The sequence below is a fragment of the Chiloscyllium punctatum genome, chromosome 29 (assembly GCF_047496795.1).
Source record: "Chiloscyllium punctatum isolate Juve2018m chromosome 29, sChiPun1.3, whole genome shotgun sequence".
NCBI lineage: Eukaryota > Metazoa > Chordata > Chondrichthyes > Orectolobiformes > Hemiscylliidae > Chiloscyllium > Chiloscyllium punctatum.
The window spans coordinates 59,461,365-59,479,136 of NC_092767.1; the positions used below are offsets into that span (position 1 = coordinate 59,461,365).

Consider the following 17,772-nt stretch of genomic DNA (forward strand, 5'->3'; position numbering starts at 1 on the left):
TGGAATACATGTTCAAGGCTGAGTTAGGAATATGAGGAGAGCAAGAATGCATTGATGTAGAAATTCAGCTGTGATCTTATTGAGTGACAGCGAGATTGAGGGACCGCATGGTCTAGATATCTTGGGCAAGAATAGTGTTTCATTTCCAGGAAACTATTTAGTTTGGACCTGCGGAACAGAGATGACAGTAACCGAGATTGTTCTGCTTAGTACAGCATAGGTTAAGAAAGGTTGCAATTTGATAAGAAATTTCCACCAACTGGTGTGGGGCATTAGCAAAAAAAAAAGAATTATTTTGTATCTAAAAATCGTTGCCTGAAAGAAATGGAAACAAATTCAACTATAATTTTCCAAATGGTACTAGATAAATATTCACTGAAAATCGCAAGGCTTTTGAAAAAGAGCAGGGAGAGTCAGATCAATTGGATAGCCCCTTCAGTGAATCAGCGGCAAACATGATGGATGGAATAGCCTTCTCTCATACTGCTTTATTATAGATTGGCCTTCTCTCATACTGCTTTATTATAGATTCAGGTGAATTGCTTCACTGGGTTGACCACAACTTTTCTTTTAGAATTAGGACGAGGGAAACACAGTAATATCAGACTGCATCTGATAAGTGTATCACTGTCATAAGCATAAGCCAAAGTATCCATAAATCTATGCGCCAAATGTTTGAAAATATTTGCCACTCTTCTCTCATGGAATGAGGGCATCGCAAGTAAGGCTAGCAATTGCTGTCCATCCTTAAACTGAGTTGGCTGGCTCGGCCATTTCAGAGAACAGTTAAGAGTCAACCTGTGAACCTGGACTCACATCTCGACCAAACGAGGTAAGGATGGCTGATTTCCTTCCCTGAAGAATATTAATGAAGCTTTATGATAATGAATGAATGTTCCATGGCACCATTACCGAGCTCTTTATACTCTAATTATTAATTTAGTTTCTACCTGATACTGTGGTGAGATTTGAATCAGGGCATAATTACTATGGCAAAATCATTATCATTATGCTAGCTGCTCCCTCAACCTTTATAACATAAAGTGACTGACTGTTTTGTAGCTGCTTGTCCAAGTTAATTGATGCTTATGTCAATTGAACAGCTGTGTCTTCCCCAGCAGGGATGGAACCTGTTGTAACACAAGATGGCATTGAAGCGGGTGAAATAATTGAAACCGGTGAGACTTTGAGTTTCTCAAGTGGGAGAGTTTCCTCTTCCCAGAACTCCTTTGGAATAAAATGGTTTGCAGAAGATGGTCCTGTGAATACTTTGGATGAACATGGGACAAATTGTGGATTAAATCTGAAATATGAGGTGAACTCAACTGGTTCCGATGATATAGTTGCTGTCAAGATCGGTGACTACTTCAATGAAAAATGTAACAGTGAACTTGACTATTCTGGCAGCACCAATACCTTTGCAGTGAAAAGAGAAGAAAATCTTAGCCAAGAAGATTGCTCCACTGTCAGCTCAGTAAATGAAGAATATTCTGGAAGTTCCAGGTTTTGTAGCCTTTCAGATTTCAGCACTGATATGGAGGCTTTGAATAAAATGGGCATGGTACGTATAAAGTGAACTTTGTTTTAGAGCTCAGTTCGGGTCTGATTAGATGTTTGCAGTTACTACTTCTGAATGAACTAGCGAGACATGCTGGCTGGTAAGTCAGTAGCATCGTATGGAGCAGCTGAGCTCTGGCATTGTATTGTTCAATTCCTAACACTGGAAAAGTATAGCAGTCCGTCCAGCTCTTTCACAGATCAGACCAATTAGAGCTGCTGTTTGGAACTTCCTCCATCTCCCTGCAATTTGCTTCATGAATCCTTTAAAAAGGAATATTGCTAGTGAATATATACCAAAGTCTGTATGTCACTTTTTTGTCTTTGTTTTGAACTTTCCATAAGATCATAAGATGTGGGAACAAAAGTAGCCTATTGATTGGTGGAACAGACTCAATGAGATTGTGGTTGATCTGATAATCCTCAACACTTCCCTGTCTTTTCACCGTAACCTTGATTTCCTTACAGATGTTAAAAACCTTACCTCAGCCTTGAATACACTTAATGACCTAGCCTCTATAGCTGTTTGTGATAAAGAATTCCACACGTTCACCATCTTCTGAGAAGAAATCCCTCCTCGTCTTAAGTAGGTGACTCCTTAAGTCCTAGGAACTCCCACAAGGGAAAGCAACCTCTCCACATCTACTTGTCGTAAGAATCCCAACAAGTTCAGGCCCAACCTACTCAACTTCTCCTCAGGTCAGTCCCTCCATACCCAGGGTCAGCTTAGTGTGCCTTAGATGGACTGCCTCCAATGCCAATATATCTTCTCTTATCTAAGAGGCCCTAAGCTATCCACAACATTCCAGCTGCGGTCTGACTTGTGCCTTGTTTAGTTTTAGCAATACCTCCATACTTTTGTACTCCATTCCCTTTGAAATAAAGGCCAACGTTCCATTTGCATGCCCTATAACTCACTGAACTTGGATCTAGCTTCTTGTGCTTTATGCGCGAAGACTCCCAAATCTCTCTCTGCTGTTTGTGGTCAGTCTCAATTTACATAATATTCAACTCTTCTATTCTTCTTGCCAAGCACGTAAGTTTACATTTTCCTATCTGCTAAATTTTTGCCCACTTGCTTAACCAGTCTGTATCCCTGTGTAACTCTTGTCGTCTTGGTAATTGCCTTCCACAAACTTGGCTTTAATATATTCACTTTCCTCGTCCATGTCATTAATGTATAGTGTAAGTAATTGCGATACTGATCTCTCTGGCTGTACACTAGTTGTAGGTTGTCATCCTGACAATGTTCCCCTTGCCTCAACTGTGTTCTATTGGTTGTACAATTCTGCTTCCATGCTAATATACTACGACACCATAGGCTACTTAATAAGGTAAGAGCTGAATGTGTGTGGTACCTCATCAAATGCCTTCTAAAAATCCAAATATGTGACATCAGGAACATCATTATTCTGCAGGGTGGTCGTTAGTTGTCATCAGAAAACTGACCACATTTGGGAACCTAGGCAAAAGTGAGGACTGCAGATGCAGGAAGGGCTTTTGTCTGAAACGTCGATTTTCCTGCTCGGATGCTGCCTGACCTGTTGTGCTTTTCCAGCACCACTGATCTAAACATTTGGGAACCTGTTAGGATGAGCACTTGCTAGAGTTTTGCAAACAGTACACCTACTGTAAAATATGAGAATGTTTTGATCCCATCCTCCAACATGCAGCATGGACAAACCCTTTGATTGTGTTTTTTTTTCTGTTGAAGATGCAAAGCTTCAGGTTACTCATCTGGAGTAAGTCTTTCTTGTGCATCTACACCTATAAGTATATTCTCATCAGGGTCTTTGGGTATTCCCTTCAAACGACTATTAGCCCAAAAGTCAAAAATATAGGTCATCAACCAGACTATAACTATCTGCTTTCAACTCTGAAAGAGTAGTCTGCACTATTACAAAGATCTTGATGGCATTCAACTAGGTAGAAGAGTCAGGGATAATGAATGGCAGTTAGTAGGATATAAGCTGCTCGTTGACTGGTGATGAATTTAATGAATATACTCACTGGCATGTTAACGTAGGCAAAAACGTTAGTAGTTTTCGTGCTGCTACTACTCTTCTGGCTGGCAACTTCAAGCTCGGTTCTGAGCAATCGTAGCCATAGTTCTAAACGTGAAACTAGTTGTACCTCATTGTGGAGTGGTATTTGAGGTAAATGACTTTTTTTCAGTCGTTCAGGGTTTTATAAACTGGGCAGAGAACAAGCTAGTTTTGTTTCTATTGGTAACAGTGATTGACACTGTGGACTTGTATAGGATGTGAGAGGAAGTGCAAATAAAATGTTTTGGAGACTCTCAGGAAGTGAAAACTGACCGAGCTGAATAAAGTGAAAGAGACAAACGTTTGCATTTGCACGAAAGGGGAGAACATGTCAAAATGAAGTAGGAGATAATTAAAGGAAATAATTATTTTTCTCCTCTTGCAGGAATTGAGCAATTAATTTAAATTTTGAAATAATCAGAAATTTCAAGTTGATAGGCAAGTTGAGGAATATAATGTGTTTAAAAATATGCACAAGTTTTTGCTTGGCAGTAATTATTCAATGCATTTACATTTTGTCATGACTTGGTACTTTGTGATTTTAATTCTACAGCAGTGCAGTGAGCCATCTAGGGGTTGGATAGCCAACAGGAAGGCAACATCACACACATTGAGAGAACGAGAATCACGCAAGTTGATGGAAAATCGTTTTAAATTATTGGAGAGCACTGTATTCAATGACAAAAAGGCTCCAAAGGGTGCCATTCTCACTAAGGTTTGTTCAGATGAAGTTTAAAGATTATTCTTTCCAAAAAGGAACTCTTCACCATTTCTGACCCCACTATAGTTTTTTTTGATAGTATGTTGGCAACTTTTTTATTTAAACTGTGATTTGCTGAATCTTTGTATATTACAGTTAGTATCTTGAAATTCACATAACTATTTGCTAAGCTGCCCCTTTCATGAGTGTTTGCTTCTATGTTGTCAGTGTTAAAATGTATTGACTTCTGCCCCTCTGGATGCAGCTAGTCAGAACAAGCTGCTGTAAGTTAATGTAAGAACCAGGTTTGATCTTTTTTTATTAATGGATTCCAGTACATTGCCTCATTTACCTCAGAAGCTTCCCAGGGATCCATCTTTGACCACTTCCTATTTCTTGAATAAAAACAAAATATTGTGAATGTTGAAAACCTGAAACAAACAGAGAATGGTAGAGAAACTCAGCAGGTCTGGCAGTATCTGTGGAGAGAATTGTAAAATCACAGAATGGAAGAGGCTCTCTGCCCCATTGAGTCTGTACCACCAAACATACACTACTACCTACATTAGTTCCACTTTCTCACATTAGACCCATATAACATAGAACATTACAGCGCAGTACAGACCCTTCAGCCCTCGATGTTGTGTTGATCAGTCATATTAATCTGAAGCCCATCTAATCTACGCTATTCCATGTACGTCCATATGCTTGTCCAATGACGACTTAAATGTACTTAAAGTTGGCGAATCTACTAACGTTGCAGGCAAAGCATTCCATACCCTTACTATTCTCTGAGTAAAGAAACTGTCCTCTACCTATCATCCCTCAATTTAAAGCTATGCCCCCTCGTGCTCGCCGTCACCATTCTTGGAAAAAGGCTCTCCCTGTCCACCCTATCTAACCCTTTGATTTTCTTATATGTCTCTATTAAGTCAACTCTCAACCTTCTTCTCTCTAACGAAAACAGCCTCAAGTCCCTCAGCCTTTCCTCATAAGACCTTTCCTCATAAGACCTTCCCTCCATACCAGGCAACATCCTAGTAAATCTCCTCTGCACCCTTTCCAAAGCTTCCACATCCTGCTTATAATGTGATGACCAGAACTGTACACAAAACTCCAAGTGTGGCTGCACCAGAGTTTTGTACAACTGTAGCACAACCTCATGGTTCTGGAACTCGATCCCTCTATTAATAAAAGCTGTATACCTTCTTAACAACCCTGTCAACCTGGATGGTAACTTTCAAGGATCTGTGTACACCAAGATCTCTCTGCTCATCTACACTACCAAGAATATTTTGACATTTTCCATTTTTTTTTTAATGTTGGGAAGTTTCTTGCTCAAATACCATTCCAGGCAACGCATTCCAGCCTCTGGTGAAGAGGTTTTTCTTCAGATCCCCACTGAACCTCCTGCCTTTCACTTTTAAAATCCACCTTCCCACATTGCACCAATACGTTTTTGCTTCCCTTAATACCCAAAAGTCCACCGATCTGTCTTTGATTCACTCCATTATGTGAATGCCCCAAAGTATCACTTAGAACTCCTTCAGTGACCAAAAGACCTGCAAGTCTTTTGCAGCTGATACTTGCCTGACAGGATCCCAGGAAAGTAATAAGATAAATGCTCTATTGATGTTGATTGGGGAATAAATATTATTCAGAATACCAAGGAGAATCCTCACATGCTTTGACAAGTGCCACCAAACTCTTATAGCTATACAGAGGTACTACAGTTAAACTCTTGTACCAATAGCATAAAAGGGAAGGAGAAATCATCAAAACGAACTTGATCCAGCGACACCATCCCAGCATTCCCTCCTCTCATATGAACTAAGGGAAGTAGTAGGCCATTTGGCTACTCAAGTCTGTTCTGCCATTCAGTAAGATCATGACTGATCTCTATTTTGAATTCCACATTCCCATCAAGCCCCCACTAATCCTTGTTCTACCTGCATAGGAGGAATCTGTGTCTTAAAAATATTCAACGATCTTGCCTCCCTTCTTGTGATGCAGTGTTCCATAGTCATACAACCCTCAGAGAAGATAAACTTCTACTCTTTATTTTTGTCCTTCCACCCACACCGTTTCTTCAAACTGTAAGCATATATATGTAGCCACTGGTGCTGTTTGTGGTTGGGGTGGGTGGGGGGGGAGCGGGTGGAGGAGAATGATGCCTGAGCAAAAACTGCCCCAAACAATGTATTTTGATTTGAGATTTTTTTGTACTGTTGACTTCAGTGTCATGCAGTAGCACATCCTAATGATCATTAAAGTATTTAATTTGAAGATTTTTTGCAACAGTTTTGCTTTTACCATTTGAGAACAAGTTCCATGATGAAATTGCACCAATACAAATGGGGTAGCTTTTTCAAAAGGATTTCCTGATGTTTCTGTTTATGAAGTGATTAAATTGTTCTGTTGCAATATTCCATTCCACTGAAAGTGCCACAAAACAGCCCTGTTACATGCTAGAGGTTTCTTACTCAGTGGTCTATCAAAGTGCTTGTGGTGATTCTAGCTTCAGTAGTATCTAGTAGTATATTAGTCATGTGCTTTTGTCTTGATTTTATCTTTCCAGGCCATTGATGTAATCAGTGACTTGGATATGCAATCAGAAGAACTGTTCAAGGAAAAGGAACTGTTAAAGAAAAAGCAAAAAAAATTGTTAGAGGAAATTTCACTTTTAGCGGGTATGACTTGCTTCTGCTTTTCTAAAAGGAATTTCAGCACTTCATCTGAATCAGTAACTTTAGTTCTCATGTCTTCAGTTTGTAGGATATGTTTGTTGCCACAAGGAAATGTTTGATGATTTGAGTGCTACTCTCTCTTGAATGTTACTGAAGAATGTTTTATAATTCTGTAATTCCTATAAAGCTGTGCTTTGTTGAGCTGTTTCTTGCAAGAATGTCAATTTGATGGAAAAAAGCATTTACACTCCATGAAAAGAGTGTGTTGACTGGGTAGCAAGTGCATTCTATTTGGTCGAGGCATTGCCATATTTTCCCCTTTAATTGGTATTCTTGTGAATTTTCCTGAGTGCAAGCTGCTTCTTAAGCAATGCTCATACTGATTTATCATTAAGTTGACAGCCAAATCGAATTTTGACAGATTTGTGGAAGTAATGAGTTAGAAGACTGCCTTTCCTTTTGCCTCAAATATAGTTTTCAGAATGAAGGCAGCCAACTGTATAGTGCTATTAATGTGACAAATTTTAAATCCAGCTATGATTAAAGGAATCCATTATGGGTATGATAGCATACTACTGGACAGACCACAGCAGTTTAAGAATTTGAGTTCAGTTTTAAAAGAAAAGATGAAATTGTATCAATAAAAGTGACTGTAAAGCTATTTTCTCATTGTAAAAATCCAGCTTATTCTGGAATGACCTTCCAAGTAGAATGATTTAGAGACGCCGCTGTTGTACTGGAGTATACAAAGTTAAAAATCACACAAAACCAGGTTATAGTCCAATGGGTTTATTTGGAAGCACTAGCTTTCGGAGCACTGCTCCGTCATCAGGTGGTTGTGCAGTATAAGTAGGAAGTTTACTGTCCTTACACAGTCTGGCTGAAAGATCACTCTAGACACACATCTTAACCTCTCTCTCTGAACTGGCTCAACAAGCTACTCAATTGGAGCAATTGCTGTTAAGAATATCATTGCTCTATCGCAATTGAGGAAGGCCTATCACCATCACTTGACAACCAGAAATGGGTTGTTCTGGTGATGCTGCCACCTGACAATGAAAAGATCACAATCTAATTGGTTGTTGATCGTGTCTTGTTTTTCATATACTATCCATGTTCAACTATAAATACAGCCACTTCTCTTACCTCCTTTTATTTTCATTCGGTTGCTGTATTTGGAAAGGGTGCAAAAAAGGAAATTACAAGGTTGTTACTGAGACTGGAAGGTTTGAGTAATTAAAAAGAAACTGGATAAGCTAGGACTTACTCCCTGCAGCATGGGGGTGGGGGGGTTGGTGCAGGGGTGCGGGAACCTTTTATAGATGTTTATAAAATCATGAGGGTCATAAATAAATGTGAATAGCCAAAACCTTCTCCCAGAATAGGGGAGTCCAAACCTTGAAACCATATGTTTAAGATGAGAGGGGAAAGATTTAAAAGGGACCCCAGAGGCAGGTTTTTCACACAGAGAATTGTGTGTATATGGCATGAGCTGCCAGAGGAACTGGTAGTGGCAGGTACAATTACAACATTTAAGAGTTATGCGCAGGTACATAGTTTGGAAAGGTAGAGGGATATGGGCCAATCACTGGAAAGTAGAACTAGCTTAGTTTAGGAAACCTGGTCAACATGGACAGGTTGCGCTGAAGGCCTGTATGCCACCATGACTATTAAATGAAAAGTGATGTGCTTGACATTAAGTAAAAAAAATGCACATTTTACCATCAGATGGTCAAGCCTTATTCAGAGTGTATCAATTTTTTATTTTTAAGTTGAATTGTACTCTCATCCCAGACCTGAAGTTTTATTGCTGTTAGCTTTCTGCAATATATAATGGTCTCTGCATTTCAAGTAAAGCTTAATTGACACTTGTACAACATAGCCTTCCTCCCCACCCCCTACTTTTCCCCTTTACCTGAAAATCTGTGCTTTTTTTTTCATCCTTTCTGTTGACAGTTCTTGTGTTTGTTCTGGTATGATATGACAAGTCAATGTTGTGAGCTTTAAAGTCATACTAAGAATTTGAGTTGTTAGTTAGCCAGTCCATCATCATTTTCAAAACTTAACATATTTAACTTCAACCATTTTTATAAAATTGTGCACTTTAGAATATTAAATTAATCATTTATGACCAGTTCGTTGCTGGATCATACTTTATGGTTACATAGACATGGAATTATCCACTTCCTCTGAATCCTGGTGGTAATGCTTCATTAGGAACTTCTTCACAGATTCACACACATTCATCTTTTATGTTCTAATGTTACCTAACTACACACACTAAACCAACAGATTTTCAGAAGGACATTAAAACTTAGAAAATAAATTAGTTATTTCTACCCGGTCAGTAAAGGTTATGCCCGACAATATCATACAGGTAGTGGTGGAACCACATAGAACATTGGCACAAATTTTTCACAGCAGTTCGCCATTGAATATTTGCAGAGTTGAATTGATCAGCTATCTCTTTTGTAGATACAAGATCTGATGCAGTTGAGGACCAAGCAGAAGATGGGCACTTCTTTAGTGTTAAGACGACCTCGGGGGCAAGAGGATTAACATTTCAGAAACCTTCTGAACCACAATGGCTTGAAAGCAGCAGCCCATCTGACACTGCAGTAACGAAAGGCAACATGGTTTCTGCTTTATCAGAAAGCCATGATACAGATTGCACAGGAGGAGCTGACTGGGAGCAAGATGAATTAAAAGCCAACTGTCTTTTTCCACCTAAGATTGCAGGGGACCTCAAAGAGAAGCATTACCAGGAATCACTGAATCCTGATGGTTACGATTCCACTGCTTTAAGAAGAAAGATTTTTAATGGTAAAGATGAAGATGCTCTCTTCACTATAGGAAGAGAGTCGTCCATTGGGAGCTCTGACTTTGGCAGTCATTCAGATTTTGATGTAAATACAGATGATGTGAATGAAATTGATGTGGAAATACTGGTAGGTATAGAAAACCCTTTCAAATTATTAGCATTGTGAATAGCTGAATTTTAAATTATTCATCAATATTCCCAGTCAGCTTTTACATTCCTGATGAAGGGCTTATGCCTGAAACGTCCACTCTCCTGCTCCTCGGATACTGCCTGACCTGCTATGCTTTTCCAGTGCCACACCTTTTGACTCTGATCTCCAGCATCTGCAGTCCTTACTTTGGCCAAGCTCTTAGTGATTAACTATAGATCTCCTCTTTGTTGCTCAATTCACTGATCTATTCATTAGATAACCCCTGAGCTGTGCAGATTTTCACATTCCCTTAGAGTCAGGTAGTATTCAAAGTTTGGGAGAAGATTTGTAGCTCGGGTGGTCGTTGTGGTTCTGTTCACCGAGCTGGGAATTTGTGTTGCAAACGTTTCGCCTCCTGTCTAGGTGACATCCTCAGTGCTGGGGAGCCTCCTGTGAAGTGCTTCTGTGATCTTTCCTCTGTCATTTGTAGTGATTTGAATCTGCTGCTTCCAGTTGTCAGTTCCAGCTGTCCGCTGCAGTGGCCGGTATATTGGACCCAATATACCGGCCACTGCAGCAGACAGCTGGAACTGACAACCGGAAGTGGCAGAGACAAGCCACTATAAATGCCGGAGGAAAGATCACAGAAGCGCTTCACAGGAGGCTCCCAAGCACTGAGGATGTCACCTAGACAGGAGACGAAACGTTTGCAACACACATTCCCAGCTCGGCGAACTGAACCACAACAGTCAGGTAGTATTGCAACTGGCTTGTGTTCTTCTGTTAGTAACAGTTAACCCCTTTTGGAGTTCCGTTTGTGTACGGATACTGGCAAGAGCTGCATGTGTTGCCTCTGGCAGCATTTGGCATGTAGGGTCCAGAAAGCCATACCCCTAGTGTGTGTAAAGTAACCTACAAAAAAAATTGATATCTTGGGGAAGCAATGGGATGGCACAGTGACTCAATGGTTAGCACTGCTACCTCTCAGCACCAGGGCCCCAGGTTCACTTCTAACCTCAGGCGACTGTCTGTGTGAAGTTTGCACATTCTCCTTGTGTCTAAGTGGGTTTCCTCCAGGTGCTCTTGTTTTCTCCCACAGTCCAAAAATGTGCAGGTTAGGTGGATTGGCCATGCTAAATTACCCATAGTGTTCAAGAATTTGTAGTTAGGTGGATAAGCTAGGGAAATGTGGCGGGTTACGGGATAAGGTAGAGGGATGGGATGCTGTTCAGAGGGTCGGTGTGGACTTGGTAGGCCAAACAGCCTGTTTCCACACTAGCAATTCTGTGAGGAAAAAACTGGTAATGCATAAACTGCAAGAGGAATTAATTATTATTAAAGTTCATAGTGGTTTTTCTTTTTGATAGAACTGCGTGATCCAGTATTTTCCTGAAGCAGAATTCAAGGAATGAGTTTGAATTGGGAAGCTAATCTGCTTCCAAATTCTTTGCAAGATGCTTTGCCTCCATGAGGCACTTAAACTTCCAAGGATTTATTCTGCTCTGCAGAACTGGTCCAATAAGCAGATATTTATAAGTACTGTGTACCATAGGTTACTTGGCAGGAGAAAAGACCTCTATGATCCAGAATGTTCTAAGTGTTGTAAAACAAGAAACTGCTGAGAGGATGCACAATAACAATAGTGTTTCCTATGGATTTTGCTGTGTGACTGTATATAAACGAGAGCTATAAGGGTCTAGTATTACATGTTCAGGTTCAAATCCCACTTCTGATGTGCTAACCACAGACATGTGGCATGGTACATCTTAACAGATATATTTTTTAAAAATCAGATAAACTAGAAACTCGATTCAAAAGGTCTGCTAAGACCTGCATGATCTGATGTCATAATTTAGTGTTTGAAGTTGAGGCTAGTTTTTGATATTAATAATGTAATAATCCTTCCCTTTGTCTCTGTGTAGGAATTCAGTATTCACTTAGTACCTTCTCAGAGTAGGAAAGCTGAAACCATTTCATGTGCAAAGAACTTAGAGTACACTTCACTCTGTGATATGTAAATCTGCATACTCTACGTGATTCTGGCATAGTTATCTTACAGAACAGAACACAATAAATATTTAAATGATTAATTTAAATGGTTAACTGTTCACTTTTGGAGAAAAGGAGCAGATATAGCCCTCTGGGCCCATTGAGTCCAATCTGCTGTTCAATGTGATCATGACTGTTTCCCTATCTCAATGCCATATTCTGTTTTCTCCCTATATCTCTTGACATGCTTAGCTTCTAAAAAATCTATTTTTTCCTTAACCATGTTCAGTGATTTGGCCTCTGTTGGCTTCTGTTGTAGAGAAGTTCAAAGTTCACCAATTTTCTCCTCCCCCCATCCCCAGTTTGAAATGGCCTATCCTGTATCTTGCGACTGTGACCCTTTGTTCTGAATCAATCCACCCGCTGGGAGAAGCTTCATCCAGTTTATCGAGTGAATCAGGCTACACTACCTTTCAAAGTGATCCCCCCTCATTCTTCTAAAGTCTGGTAAATCCAGACCCAAATGTCCTCATACAATAAGCCTGTCATTCCCAGAAAACAGTAAAGTGAACTTTACTGCACATCCCTATTTAGCATATATTTCCTTCCTTGGATAAGGAGATGAAAACTCTGCATGGTATTCCAGGCTTAATTTTACCTACCCCTGTACAACTATAATAGGATTTCCTTGCTCCAGTACTCGAACTACCTTATGCTGCCTTAACTGCTTGCTACGTGTCATCTTTGTTTTCAATGATTGATAGAGGGGGACACCTGTTCATTTTCTGTAAAACATTTTTCATCCATAATCTCCCACCTATATTTTAAATTTGTCCATAGAATGTGGGTAGGGCCAGCATTTCATGATGAAGGGCTTTTGGCCGAAATGTCAATTTTCCTGCTCCTTGGATGCTGCCTGATCTGCTGTGCTTTTCCATCACCACTCTGATCTAAACTCTGGTTTCCAGCATCTGCAGTCCTCACGTTTGCCTATTTGTTCCTCAACCCTAATTGTCCGGGAGATGATGATGGTGACCACCTTTCTTGAACTCCTGCAGACCTTTGGAGTGTGGGTACACTCAGTGCTGCTGGAAAGGGAGTTAAGGGGTTTTTTTTCCCCAGGAATAGGAGCAATGGTCAAGTATTTTGTTCCAAGTTCAGATGATGAGTAGCTTGGAGGGGAACTTACAGGTGGAGATGTTCCCATTTATCTTGTCCTTCTCAACGGTAGTGGTGGTGGGTTTGGAAGATGTTGTCCAAGAGGCATTGGTGAATTTTTGCAGTGCATCTTTACATTGAGGGTTACCTGCTTCTTTGTGTGTTATAGAATTGTTCTGCTAAATAAAAACCGGAGGCTTAACAGTCCACTAAGCCTTATTGTTCTGAAAGGCTTCATGTTTTCCTATCTGCTAATGATGCATTATTCCAGACACTTCTAAAGAGGTTTTTCCAAATATTTATTTGTCCGAACTTAAAGTAATGTTTAAGAAACCTCTCGAATCACTATTACCAAAAGTACATTACTACCTATACTTGTCCCATTTCCTTCACTAGCACATTGCCTTGAATATTATGATACTTCCATGTGTTCATCCAACTTTTTAAAGGTTATAATAGAACATAGAACAATACAGCACAGAACAGGCCCTTCGGCCCACGATGTTGGGTCGAACATTTGTCCTAGCTTAAGCACCTATCCATGTACCTATCCAATTGCCGCTTAAAGCTCACCAATGATTCTGACTCTGCCACTCCCACAGACAGCGCATTCCATGCCCCACCACTCTCTGGGTAAAGAACCTACCCCTGACATGCCCCCTATACCTTCCACCCTTCACCTTAAATTTATGTCCCCTTGTTTCCTAATGTTTCCTACCTCAACTACCCTCCCTGGCAGTGCATTCTAGACCCCCACCACCCTCTGGGTGAATAAGTGCTTCCTCAAAACACCTCTAAACCTCTCTGCCTTTCATTTTAACATTATACCTCCTTATTATCGACCCTTCAACCACGGGAAACAGCAGCTTTCTATTCACCGTATTCATGCCCCTCATCAGCAAGTACACCTCAATCAGGTTCCCGCTTAACCAGCATCTCTTCACAGCTGAAATGTTCCATCCCGGGCAATGTTCTGGTGAATCTCATCTGCACCCCTTCAGTGCAATCACAACCATCTTGTTCTGTAATGATCAGAACTACACACAGTACTCTTACTGTGGCCTAACCAAAGTTCTGTACAGCTCCAATATGACCTCCACTACTCTTATAATCTATACCATAACTGCTAAGGCAGTTCTGTCTGTATACCCTCTTAACTAAACTGTTGATTTGTCCAGTCACCTTTAGGGATTCCGTGGACCAACAACCCAAGATCATTCTGTTCCTTTGAGCTTCATAGTGTTCCACCTTTCAACAAATACTCCCTTCTATTTTCTTCCAAGGCGCATCACTCACACTTATCAGAGTTAAATTGCATCCTCCATTGATATTCTCTGGACTTTGGCATTGACACCTCCATGGCAAAATCTACATTTGTTATGACTAGACCAGAACCCCTCAAATATGTTAATTAAGTGTTCCAATACAATGACAGCCCATAAACACATTCTTGGCAAAAAGGCAAATTCAGAAAGTAGATTTTCTCATATGCAGTCCTCCAATCCAGGAGGAAAGAACATCAAAAGGCAATTCACACTGATGATCCCTGGAATGGCAGGCCTAACATATGATGGTCGGCTGAGGATCCTGGGATTGTGTTCATTAGAGTTTAGAAGGTTGAGGGGAGATCTAATAGAGGTTTACAAGATAATGCATGGCTTAGAAAGGGTGGACGCTGGGAAGTTGTTTCCGTTCGGGGAGACTAGGATCTGTGGGCACAGCCTTAAAATTAGAGGGGGTCAATTTAGAACGGAAATGAAGAGACATTTCTTCAGCCTGAGAGTGGTGGCTCTGTGGAATTCATTGTCACGGAGCGCAGTGGAGGCCAGGACATTGGGTGTCTTCAAGGCAGTGATTGATAAATTCTTGATCTTGCAAGGAATTAAGGGCTATGGGGATAGTGCAGGTAAGTGGAATTGAAACATCCATCAGCCATGATTAAATGGCAGAGTGGACTTGATGGGCCGAATGGCCTTGCTTCCACTCCTGTGTTTTATGGTCTAATTAGAGTCGTAGAGATGTACAGCAAGGAAACAGGTGCCTCGGTCCATCTTGTCCATGCCAACCAGTTATTCTAACCTAATCTACTCCCATTTGCCAGCACTTGGCGAACATCCCTCGAAACCCTTCCTGTTTATATACCCATCCAGATGCCTTTTAAATGCTGTAATTGTACCAGCCTCCACCACTTCCTCTGGCAGCTCATTCCATACACGCACCACCCTCTGTGTGAAAAAATTGCTCCTTGGGTCCCTTTCATATCTTTTAACCTCTCATCCTAAACCTATGCCCTCTAGTTCTGGACTCTCCACCCTAGGGAAAAGACCTTGCCTGTTTATCCTATCCATGCCCCTCATGATTTTTTTTAAGGTCACCGCACAGCCTCCAATGATCCAGGGAAAACAGCCCCAGCCTTCTGAGAGAAAACTGAGAGAGTGCAGCAGCTAGGAGAGATTCTCTGCCTTCCAAACCTGCTGAGACCCCAGCAACAACAGCTGAAAATTAACTGAAAAAGGGTCTTGTATCTGAGAGAGCTTGGCCACACCCACTCAACTGCTTCTGTTGTTCCAACTTAAAAAAAACCCAAGGCCTCACAAGTTTTTATCTTCTCGCAGAGTGCTTGTCACCTGTCCCCCATCTCTTTAAAAGAAACCAGGACAAAACACACCTCTTAAAGCTACAGCATCGTCGCACATTACATTACTGTTGTTAACATCACTGCAACATACAGTTGAGTGTGGCATGAGAAAGCCCTTTTAAGATTGAAGTTTATGGAATCGGGGAAGATTCCACTGGCTGGAGTCATACAGCATGGAAACAGACCCATCTGTCCAACCTGTTCATGCAGAACCATAATCCCAAACTAAACTAGTCCCACCTGCCTGCGTTTGGTCCATATTCCTCCAAACCTTTTTTATTCATATACTTGTCGAAATGTCTTTTAAACATCGTAACTGAATCCTCATCCACCACTTCCTCTGGAAGCTCGTTCCACACACGATCCACTCTGTGTAAAACATAATTGTCCCTGATGTATTTTTTTCAATCTTTCTTGTCTCACCTTAAAAACATGCATTCTAGTCTTGAAATTTCCCACCTGCCATTATCTATGCTCCTTTATAAATTGCCCATAGTGTTAGGTGCATTACTCAGAGGGAAATGGGTCTGGGTGGGTTACTCTTCGGAGGGTCGGTGTGCACTTGTTGGGCTGAAGGGCCTGTTTTGACACTTTAGGGAATCTAATCTAATCTTTATCAATACTCCTCATGCTTTTATAAACCTTTATAAGGTCACCCCTCAAACTCCTACACTCCTGTTTAAAAAAAAAATTCCCAGCCTATCCAGCTTCCCCTCATAAATCAAACCATTCATTGCTGTGATTGTTGGAAGCCAATTGTCTGAACCCCAGATCATTATTTGCGAGAGGGCATCTTTGATAAGGTTCCGGCCAAACTTGTTATAATTACATCACTTCAAATTTGTTCAAATTGCAACTTGATGATGCAGAAAAACCAGATGTACAATTGTTGAATACTGTACAATGTACTCAAGGTTTGTAGTACCAGTTACACATGGCCCATGGTACTTGCATATATGATCCAGAGGGCTGTGAGCATGAGCAGCATGTAATCAATGCTGACACTTGTCTGCAATAATAGCAATTTGCGGATCAATTCCAACATGGTTCACAGTGATTGATAGAATACAATATCAGGACAGTGAGAATTGAACACCCTAGCATGATCTCAACTTATTCATGGAATGTAGGGATCAGAGAAAAGGCCAACATTTATCTCTCATGACTAATTGTCCTTGAGAAATGATGCTGAGCCGTCTCCTTAAATTGCTGAATGACTCAAGTTCTCTCACACTACTGATAGAATGATTTGACAGTATGTTTGTAAACTTATCAATGATGTCCTATAGCATCTGATGTCATTACTTTTTTTCTGACAGTGCGATACTTTCCAATTCAAATGGGCCATAAAGATTTTTTAGTTTCTATTTGAGGTCACATTCTGCGTAATTGTCTTTGTGTATCAGATGTAGATTTGCTACAATACTCATATGATTCATGTTGCACTCTGATCCTTGGAAAAGTTTGACTGAAAACATTATAATTTTGGATTTAGGTTTGCTCGCTGAACTTGAAGGTTCATTGTAGTTTTCCTTAGTTGTCATGCTTGGGTACCATTACTCATCTATTGATGTAAATGATAATTCAACTACGTTAGAAAACACAAAGCCAAAAGTGAGTTACTTATAAATAATTCTGAAGTGTCAATATTATGGAGCTTTGATTTGTTCTTTGTTTCTTTCATGGGATTTGGACATCATCAAGACCAACATTAGTTACCCGTTGGTGGTTGCCCTTGAGCTGAATAGATTATAAGACCATTTCAGAGGGCTTTTTAAGAGTTTCTTGCTTAAGTCATATGTAGTGCAGACCTGATAAAGATAGCAAATTTCCTTCCTTAAAGAACATGAGTGAACCATGTGAGTTTTTACGCCAATCAATAATCACCACTGAGACTAGCTTTTGACACCAGATTTATTAATTGAATTTAAATTCTTGCAGCTGCTGTGCTGGAACTTGATTCCATGTCTCCCGGATGTTAGCCTGGGTCTCTGAATTACCACCACCATTATCCCAATGGCACCATCTCCCTTAAATCTAAGAGAAA

At 40.5% G+C, this 17,772-nt stretch overlaps 1 protein-coding gene across 10 annotated transcripts in view; it reads left to right on the forward strand.

The window, feature by feature from the left end:
- Positions 1–17,772, forward strand: part of LOC140454444 (uncharacterized) — a 183,724-nt gene that overhangs the window by 129,856 nt on the left and 36,096 nt on the right. For 7 of the 10 annotated variants that reach the window (XM_072549181.1, XM_072549178.1, XM_072549183.1 and 4 more), the window contains 4 exons: positions 1,104–1,561; positions 4,156–4,317; positions 6,881–6,992; positions 9,465–9,937. In XM_072549181.1, coding sequence (XP_072405282.1) covers positions 1,104–1,561; positions 4,156–4,317; positions 6,881–6,992; positions 9,465–9,937 — 1,205 coding nt within the window. The remainder of the gene's footprint in view (positions 1–1,103; positions 1,562–4,155; positions 4,318–6,880; positions 6,993–9,464; positions 9,938–17,772) is intronic. The other 3 variants (XM_072549185.1, XM_072549186.1, XM_072549188.1) reach the window with 3 other exon arrangements.